The 10,439-nt window shown below is 35.2% G+C and overlaps 1 protein-coding gene across 1 annotated transcript; it reads left to right on the top strand.

Annotated features, from left to right (window-relative positions):
- Window positions 1–2,761: 2,761 nt before the first annotated feature.
- On the top strand, window positions 2,762–7,935 carry gltpd2a (glycolipid transfer protein domain containing 2a). Its single transcript, XM_048179096.1, has 4 exons — window positions 2,762–3,112; window positions 3,210–3,280; window positions 3,350–3,531; window positions 5,414–7,935. Exons 1-4 carry the CDS (start codon window positions 3,028–3,030, stop codon window positions 5,970–5,972), a joined length of 897 nt encoding a protein of 298 aa, XP_048035053.1. The 5' UTR covers window positions 2,762–3,027; the 3' UTR covers window positions 5,973–7,935.
- Window positions 7,936–10,439: the final 2,504 nt, after the last annotated feature.

Below are 10,439 nucleotides of genomic sequence, written 5' to 3'. Positions count from 1 at the left end.
TAAATAATAAAATATTTGTGATTTCTGCATTTCAAACATTGATTATTAATATAATGTAAAGTTTTTTGCAGTGTTATTGTAGTGTCATTTATTATTAACATTTTAAATGTATTAATATATTTAATTATTTTCATTTTAGTTTATTTAAAGTTTTTTTGTTTTTAAAAAATATTTTTTATTTTAGTTTTAGTTTGTTATTTTAGTACTAGCAGCTCAAATAAAACATGTTTTTAATATTTTATTATATTTCAGTTTGTGTTTATTTTAAGTAATGTAAAAAAATTTATGGTTTTGGTTAATGATAATAACCCTGGTGTCTGGAAATAATCTTATGTTTATGGATAATTCATATATATACTGTCAAAATTTACAGTTTAAAATTAAAATAAAAAAGTAAATGTCCTGGTAAGAGACGTGTGTCACTATGGTCTATAAAATAAACAAGGTTTATTTATTAAATATAATAAAATATTTGCGATTTCTGCATTTCAAACATTGATTATTAATGTAATGTAAAGTTTCTTGCAGTGTTATTGTAGTGTCATTTATTATTAACATTTTAAATGTATTAATATATTTAATTATTTTCATTTTAGTTTATTTTTTGTTTTTTAAAAATATTTTTTATTTCAGTTTTAGTTTGTTATTTTAGTACTACTAGCTCAAATAAAACATGTTTTTAATATTTTATTATATTTCAGTTTGTGTTTATTTTTAGTAATGTGAAAAAAAAATTATGGTTTTGGTTAATGATAATAACCCTGGTGTCTGGAAATTATCTTATGTTTATGGATAATTCATATATATACTGTCAAAATGTACAGTTTAAAATTAAAATAAAAAAGTAAATGTCCTGGTAAGAGACGTGTGTCAATATGGTCTATAAAATAAACAAGGTTTATTTATTAAATAATAAAATATTTGCGATTTCTGCATTTCAAACATTGATTATTAATATAATGTAAAGTTTTTTGCAGTGTTATTGTAGTGTCATTTATTATTAACATTTTAAATGTATTAATATATTTAATTATTTTCATTTTAGTTTATTTAAAGTTTTTTTTGTTTTTAAAAAATATTTTTTATTTTAGTTTTAGTTTGTTATTTTAGTACTAGCAGCTCAAATAAAACATGTTTTTAATATTTTATTATATTTCAGATTGTGTTTATTTTTAGTAATGTGAAAAAAAATGTATGGTTTTGGTTAATGATAATAACCCTGGTGTCTGGAAATAATCTTATGTTTATGGATAATTCATATATATACTGTCAAAATGTACAGTTTAAAATTAAAATAAAAAAGTAAATGTCCTGGTAAGAGATGTGTGTCACTATGGTCTATAAAATAAACAAGGTTTATTTATTAAATATAATAAAATATTTGCGATTTCTGCATTTCAAACATTGATTATTAATATAATGTAAAGTTTTTTGCAGTGTTATTGTAGTGTCATTTATTATTAACATTTTAAATGTATTAATATATTTAATTATTTTCATTTTAGTTTATTTAAAGTTTTTTTGTTTTTAAAAAATATTTTTTATTTTAGTTTTAGTTTGTTATTTTAGTACTAGCAGCTCAAATAAAACATGTTTTTAATATTTTATTATATTTCAGTTTGTGTTTATTTTTAGTAATGTAAAAAAAAATGTATGGTTTTGGTTAATGATAATAACCCTGGTGTCTGGAAATAATCTTATGTTTATGGATAATTCATATATATATACTGTCAAAATTTACAGTTTAAAATTAAAATAAAAAAGTAAATGTCCTGGTAAGAGACGTGTGTCAATATGGTCTATAAAATAAACAAGGTTTATTTATTAAATATAATAAAATATTTGCGATTTCTGCATTTCAAACATTGATTATTAATGTAATGTAAAGTTTCTTGCAGTGTTATTGTAGTGTCATTTATTATTAACGTTTTAAATGTATTAATATATTTAATTATTTTCATTTTAGTTTATTTAAGGTTTTTTAAAAATATTTTTTATTTCAGTTTTAGTTTGTTATTTTAGTACTACTAGCTCAAATAAAACATGTTTTTAATATTTTATTATATTTCAGTTTGTGTTTATTTTAAGTAATGTAAAAAAAATTATAGTTTTGGTTAATGATAATAACCCTGGTGTCTGGAAATTATCTTATGTTTATGGATAATTCATATATACAGTACAGTCCAAAAGTTTGGAACCACTAAGATTTTTAATGTTTTTAAAAGAAGTTTCGTCTGCTCACCAAGGCTACATTTATTTAATTAAAAATATAGTAAAAAACAGTAATATTGTGAAATATTATTACAATTTAAAATAACTGTGTACTATTTAAATATATTTGACAAAGTAATTTATTCCTGTGATCAAAGCTGAATTTTCAGCATCGTTACTCCAGTCTTCAGTGTCACATGATCCTTCAGAAATCATTCTAATATGCTGATCTGCTGCTCAATTATTAATATAATGTAACGTTTCTTGCAGTGTTATTGTAGTATCATTTATTATAAACATTTTTAATATATTTAATTATTTTCATTTTAGTTTATTTAAGGTTTTTTTTTGTTTTTTAAAAATATTTTTTATTTTAATTTTATTTTTTTTTAGTACTTCAAGTTTAACTAAATGAGAAATGTTGCCTTTGAAAAAAGCTCAAATAAAACATGTTTTATTATATTTCACTTTACATTTATTTTATTTTAAGTAAAAAATTATGGTTTTGGTTAATTAATTGGTTTCTGGAAATAGCATGTTTATGGATAATTCATATTGATAAATGAAATGTATTACTAAACTACACTTATATGAAAGTCATATTGTCCTGTTTGTCGCCTCAGTTCAAGCTTGAGGTATTTACCTGTTGACAATTTGTTTTTAGTTCAGCTCAACCCTGGTCTTTACACAAGCCTGATTGAGTGACACGCACAGCAGTTCAAAGGTCATGCTGATTTGAGTTTTTCTCTGTTCATTAGGAGCATTAGCCCGGGAGACACGGAGGAGAAACCGGCGGTGAGCTGAGACGTTATTGCCATGAGAATGCGATGTCGTCTGCGGCGGTGTGTCGTGACCGCAGTCACGTTGAGTCTGCTGTTGTTTCTCAGCTCACTGTGGCTGCGTGAGTAAATGCAACCTTTCACCGTCAAACACACAAACACACAAACACACACACACCCCTCGTGCTTGAATAACTGTGTGTTTTCTGTTCTCTGCAGCTCAAGGGGCAATTCAGAATTGTGAGCAGTCGTGGCGGCCTTGTTTAAGTGTGTACACACCAACCAGACAGGTGAGAAGTGAATACTTCACATCACTAGCATTAACTATTAGTGCTGAGTGACACTCTCTTCCTGTCCAGGTGGTTCGGGCTGCTGTTACTGATGCTGCTGATCATGTGCTTGGAGGAAATGACATCATCGGAGAGTGTCCTGGACAGAAGTTCCAAGTGTCCCGCCTCCTCCTGCATCTAAACTCCGCCCTCGGCCCCGCCTCCGATGTGCTGCTGGATCCGTACCTGCTCTGCTGGGAGGAGCTGATCAAGTATGATATTCCTAAAGCTGTTAGGGATGTGCCAGTTCAATGCTGTTTTTTTTTTCATTAAACGTTTTTGCAGTAGCGACCTTTGCTCGAAAAAGAGCCCCGCCCCCCATTATCATGGAAATTAATGGGGGCTTAGGGCAAAAATGCCACCAAAAATCAAGATATATGGGCCAAATATGTCATTGTATGAGTTTTTGTTTATAATAGAATATAGAGTGCTGTTTTCCCGAATATCAGCACGATTGCAAATGTGATGGCCTATTGAGTTTATACAACAGTTTAATAAACAAAGTTAATGTTAGGTGACTTTCATTTTAGAGTTAAGGCCTGTTCACACCAAGAACGATAAATATAAAGATAACGATCAAGATATAGTTCTAAAAATCGTAATTTAATATAGAACAGCATTGTCCACACCACAGCTATAACGATAACGATATAGAGAAATGATATCGCTGGGATCACTTTCAGAACAATTTTTTCCTGCTGTTGAACGATAAACACTGACAGCCAATCAGAATCCATTAATTTAAGGGCTTGCGCATTTTAAATGGCGGACGTTAATCACAGAGGTCCAGTAAAAGCCACGACTGTTTGACAAGTCAAAGCCCCTTTTCAAGGATTCTTTAATGAAAATGGATATATGGAAAACAATCGGTTATACCCTCATAATAAATGGTGAGAAGTATTAACAATGAAATCATCATAGCAAACAGTGTAAAATAAAATTACCTCAGGTATCCAGCACTATTTACGACAACATCGTCTCGCTTCCTTTGAACTTGCAGTGGAAAAGATTAGGCGTTGTTTTTATTCCACTATATTGACTTCATCAGCTAAATTCACCATTAGATTATATCGATTACACTAGCTATTCACTCGAAACATAGCATGCTGAGGACATCTGCTGGTTAAAGCTGTGTAACTGCAACAAGAACAGCAAAAACATGTTGTACACACTTTGAAACCAAGAGCTTAGAATAAACAGACCGTTATCGTTTGTTGGTGTGGACGCAAATATAGTTATCTCTATAGTTTTCGTTCTTGGTGTGAACAGGCCTTTAGAAACTTACTTTTCAATGAATTTTTCGCAATGAATCCACAGTAGAGCCATTGCACGTCTCCAAGCAACTAAATTAGTCATTTTGAAGGAATCGTTTGACTGAATGACTCAATTGTTAAGACAATGTGCTGCCACCTACTGGCAGTTTTAGTTTCATTACATTTTTTCCATGATTACATTTTCTAAAGTTATATCTCATACCTGTGGCTGATAAAATCCTATCTGCGTCCACCATACTGCAAGAAAGACTGTCCACACTTCCCCAGATACCATTTGAACACAGATCGCTGGATAACAAGGATAACTTTTGCAGCTCTCTGTTATCAGAAAGCCTCCAACTGTTTCCTTGAAACAGGTCTCCGTATTGAAAATGTGTTTTTGTGCACTATATTCCTCAATGTATGCTGCTTTAAAGCAGCATCGTTCTGTCTTTTTTACTGTTTTTCAAACAAAATGAATGTTCTTCCTATATATATGCATTCTATTGTCTGTTGTCCTATTAATATACTTAGTAACACTTTAGTTTAGGGTCAAATTCTCACTATTTGCTTATTAGCATGCATATTACAAGGATATTGGCTGTTTATTAGTACTTATAAAGCACATATTAATGCCTTATTCTGCATGGTCTAACTTAACAACTACCTTACTAACTAATAAACAGTAATTTATTGAGGCAAAAGTCATAGTTAATCTTCAGTTAATAGTGGAATGTGACCAAAAACTCTAAGGAAACACTGTTTATAGTGTGTATAAATGTATGTAACAATAACTATCACAAATGTGTTGTCTCACACTGATGTTGTGTCTGTGGTGCAGGTTCATGGAGTCTCTGGGCCCTCTGGTGGGCTTTTTCACTCATAAAGTTGAGGAGAAGATCACACTCATCCGACAGCTCTCACTGGAAGAATCTGCCATCGTTACGACCGAAGATGATCAGCACGTAGCCCCGCCCCCTCACCACGCCTACCACTCGGTGCGCTCCATGCTAGAGGCCGAGCTGCAGAGGGGCGTGGTCTCCTTCGACAGACAAACGCCTTCCGGGAGTCGGACTTTGCTCCGCCTCCATCGCTCGTTGCTGTGGTTACAGCTGCTGCTGGAGAAGCTGGCGACGGAGCGCGAGGGGCGGAGCATGGGCGAACTGTGCCGCGACGCGTACCTGGAGGTTTTGGCGCCACATCATCCCTGGCTTGTGCAGCGCGCGGCCGAGCTGGTGTTTCGGACGATGCCTGACCGAAAAGTCTTCTTGCAGCTGGTGTGTGTGCGGACACAGGAAGAGGCGGAGCCTGTGATGAGCGTCATCATCGCGGCAATCCGAGAAATTCACCAACGGACAGAGAGAGAGCTGGAGATCAGAAACATGTTGGACCTGCCTTAACATGCATAAAAACACTCCCACACAACATGAATCTTAATATAGGCTGCTATGTATCACGAAATATTATATTCAGCTTATTTTTCTTCTGAGTACCTTGCTATGTGGTTGCTAGGTGTATTCTTCCTGTCTGGTGTGAAAAGTATCTGTGATCTCATCCAGCAGGTGAAAATAGTGCGTGTCATCACTTATTTGTACACTAGATGTCGCTGTTTCACAGCATTTTTTTTTTGTTTTGTTAAATTATTTATGAGCGGCTTATCAGGGAAAGACAAAACTTGTTAATAGATCATGTATTCAGGAAACATGACATTATCAGATTACTAGTTTCTGTTGCTCAAACTGTGCGTCAGACATAAAAATACTCAAATCAGCTTACTCAAATTGAAAATGTTTCTCCCCAAAATGCCTTGTAGGATAAATGCAAAATAGTCACGTCACTGTTGTCATACAGTGAGTATAGAGCAATAAAGTGAATGTTAATAGCAGCTCCAGATCATTTGGTCTTAGAAGAATTTGATTAGAAATGAGTCATTTCATACTGCTGATTCTTTGATTTACAGACTAGAGTATCTTGGTAAATCTGAATACAGTTTGAGACATTGCTGAGATCTCTTCTGGAGCTCTATAATATTATGATTCCATGATTATTTGGGTCTTTTCTCGAGAGAAAATCAGGAACGAAAGTCTGTTCTTGGATAGTGTTTCTTAACTGGTGGGTCACGACCGATAAATGTGCAAGAGGTCTAATCTGATGGTGATGGGCAATAGGGAAGAAACAATGATGAATGCAAACAGGAACATGCAGCTAGCCGTGTAATCACGCGCAGTTTAGATACTAGTAAAACAAACAGACTTATCAGAAAACACTTCCCATATCTTTTGTGGCTGATGTCAAAGGTTGTGTCCAATCAAAGAAAATGAATGTCACGTTGTAGAAACTAAATTCAAGAGACATTTCGAAAGCAAAACTGTCAATTGTCCTGTTTAGCTTCATCATACAGTTCATGATAATATTAATAAATTCATTTGTTTGATTTTAAGAAAATCTATTTTGTTACTTTTGCACTATTTGGCACAGTGCCGGATGCCACTTGATGACAGAGTCCTGAAGCAAAACCAGTTGAGAACCACTGATCCAGGAGAAACAATTAAGATATAAAATATACTTTTTGTTGTTTCTTTCTTATAGGGAGAAACACAGAGGATCAGATCTGGAATTATATCTGTTAAAACTTTTACCAGTCGCATTACATCATTCATATATTTCTCTTTGTAAGACAATTATATTCATGTGTTTATTGTGCTGTAAAAGTGAGTTTGGAAAGCCAATTCATACAGTGTTTGTGTTAATATGAAGTCTTTGTAATTACATTTCTGTCATGACAACTCTTGGAGTGTTTTGCATAGGAATGGATATAACAATGTTGATATTTTGGGTCTCGGCAGAATATACCTGCTATGCTGCTGCTGCTGTTATTAAAGATCACACAGCAATATTTCTACACAGCTCTGTGAAGAAAGCGCTTGAATTCACCACAGAATTAATAACATTGCTGTGAAAGCTTCTGAGAAGCATTCACATTCGTCGCAGAATTCTGTTAAACCACAGATATCAGATAAAACAGTGCCAACGTGAAAACTGTGGTTTCACAGAGTATTCTGCGACGAATGTAGCCTAAATGCTTCTCACACGATTTCACAGCAATGTTATTAATTCTGTGGTGAATTCAAGCGCTGTGTAATCCGGAAACCATGAGAAACATTGTGCCACTAACACTAACAGAAATAACTTGTGGCAGAAATGGTCTAATGTTTTCGAGTGCTTTTAAGTGCTTCCTCACACACTAGGCAACTTTTTCCAGCACTTCAAAGCTTTAAATATTGCCCAGTTTGAATGTTATTTTTAATGTGATGTCCAAAACATTATTTGTTCATCCTTCATAGTTTGTCCCCATTTGTAAAACTAAAGGTTTCACAATGTAGGAAAGCAAACACTTATTTAGAAATAAAAAAATTACCACTGTAGTAGATGCTGCAGAGGAGCACTTATTGGCTTATTAGCCATTTCCACACCCCATATTTGTAATATTTATTAATAATAAAATAAAAGTTCAATATTATCTGCATCTCAATTCAAGCTCAGTGGTTTTCTGTCAGTCCTCACAGTGCTGCCAAATCAGGGGCTGGTGCCACCTTAGAACCTAAAGGGTTAGTTCACCCAAAAATGAAAATTTTGTTATTAATTACTCATCCTCAGTAAGACCTTTGCTCATCTTCCGATCATAAATTAAGATATTTATGATAAAATCCGATGGCTCAGTGAGGCCTGCATTGGCAGCAAGATAATTAACACTTTCATATGCTGCTGTTATTGCTGCTGCTGCCGTTTTTTGCTACTGCTTTTGGTTATTGCTGCTGTTATTCCTGCTACTGCTGATGATATTGTTGCTGCTGCTGTTATTGCTGCTGCTCCTGCTGTTATTGCTACTGCTGATTGTTATAGCTGCTGTTGGTTATTGCTAATGCAGAGCAAGTATAGGACTTGCTACTGCCAATAAATGCATGACATGCTGCTGCTGTTATTGTTGCTGCTGTTGGTTATTGCTGCTGCTGTTGGTTATTGCTGCTGCTGTTATTGCTACTACTGCGGCTGTTATTATTGCTACTGCTGTTGGTTATTGTTGCTGCTGTTGGTTATTGCTGCTGCTGTTATTGCTACTACTGCGGCTGTTATTATTGCTACTGCTGTTGGTTATTGTTGCTGCTGTTGGTTATTGCTGCTGCTGTTATTGCTACTACTGCGGCTGTTATTATTGCTACTGCTGTTGGTTATTGTTGCTGCTGTTGGTTATTGCTGCTGCTGTTATTGCTACTACTGCGGCTGTTATTATTGCTACTGCTGTTGGTTATTGTTGCTGCTGTTGGTTATTGCTGCTGCTGTTATTGCTACTACTGCGGCTGTTATTATTGCTACTGCTGTTGGTTATTGTTGCTGCTGTTGGTTATTGCTGCTGCTGTTATTGCTACTACTGCGGCTGTTATTATTGCTACTGCTGTTGGTTATTGTTGCTGCTGTTGGTTATTGCTGCTGCTGTTATTGCTACTACTGCGGCTGTTATTATTGCTACTGCTGTTGGTTAATGCTGCTGCTGTTGGTTATTGCTGCTGCTGTTATTGCTACTACTGCGGCTGTTATTATTGCTACTGCTGTTGGTTAATGCTGCTGCTGCTGTTATTGCTACTACTGTTATTGCTACTACTGCGGCTGCTGGTTATTGCTGCTGCTGTTGGTTATTGCTACTACTGTTATTGCTACTACTGCGGCTGTTATTATTGCTACTGCTGTTGGTTAATGCTGCTGCTGCTGTTATTGCTACTACTGTTATTGCTACTACTGCGGCTGCTGGTTATTGCTGCTGCTGTTGGTTATTGCTACTACTGTTATTGCTACTACTGCGGCTGTTATTATTGCTACTGCTGTTGGTTATTGTTGCTGCTGTTGGTTATTGCTGCTGCTGTTATTGCTACTACTGCGGCTGTTATTATTGCTACTGCTGTTGGTTAATGCTGCTGCTGCTGTTATTGCTACTACTGTTATTGCTACTACTGCGGCTGCTGGTTATTGTTGCTGCTGTTGGTTATTGCTGCTGCTGTTATTGCTACTACTGCGGCTGTTATTATTGCTACTGCTGTTGGTTAATGCTGCTGCTGCTGTTATTGCTACTACTGTTATTGCTACTACTGCGGCTGCTGGTTATTGCTGCTGCTGTTGGTTATTGCTACTACTGTTATTGCTACTACTGCGGCTGTTATTATTGCTACTGCTGTTGGTTAATGCTGCTGCTGCTGTTATTGCTACTACTGTTATTGCTACTACTGCGGCTGCTGGTTATTGTTGCTGCTGTTGGTTATTGCTGCTGCTGTTATTGCTACTACTGCGGCTGTTATTATTGCTACTGCTGTTGGTTAATGCTGCTGCTGCTGTTATTGCTACTACTGTTATTGCTACTACTGCGGCTGCTGGTTATTGTTGCTGCTGTTGGTTATTGCTGCTGCTGTTATTGCTACTACTGCGGCTGCTGGTTATTGTTGCTGCTGTTGGTTATTGCTGCTGCTGTTATTGCTACTACTGTTATTGCTACTACTGCGGCTGCTGGTTATTGCTGCTGCTGTTGGTTATTGCTACTACTGTTATTGCTACTACTGCGGCTGTTATTATTGCTACTGCTGTTGGTTAATGCTGCTGCTGCTGTTATTGCTACTACTGTTATTGCTACTACTGCGGCTGTTATTATTGCTACTGCTGTTGGTTAATGCTGCTGCTGTTATTATTGCTACTGCTGTTGGTTAATGCTGCTGCTGTTATTATTGCTACTGCTGTTGGTTAATGCTGCTGCTGTTATTGCTACTGCTGTGGGTTATTGCTGCTGCTGTTATTGCTACTGCTGTTGGTTATGGCTGCTGCTG

Source organism: Megalobrama amblycephala, linkage group LG24 (assembly GCF_018812025.1).
Source record: "Megalobrama amblycephala isolate DHTTF-2021 linkage group LG24, ASM1881202v1, whole genome shotgun sequence".
Lineage (NCBI taxonomy): Eukaryota > Metazoa > Chordata > Actinopteri > Cypriniformes > Xenocyprididae > Megalobrama > Megalobrama amblycephala.
Note: the sequence above shows the minus strand (reverse complement) of the source record. Positions and strands in the feature narration are given on the sequence as shown.

Bases quoted from the DNA above. Each gene is read 5' to 3' on its own strand.
- gltpd2a (XM_048179096.1), top strand. From the start codon at position 3,028: ATGAGAATGCGATGTCGTCTGCGGCGGTGTGTCGTGACCGCAGTCACG. The intron at 3,113-3,209 runs GTGAGTAAATGC...TGTTCTCTGCAG, and splicing joins TCTCAGCTCACTGTGGCTGC to CTCAAGGGGCAATTCAGAAT. The intron at 3,281-3,349 runs GTGAGAAGTGAA...CTTCCTGTCCAG, and splicing joins TGTACACACCAACCAGACAG to GTGGTTCGGGCTGCTGTTAC.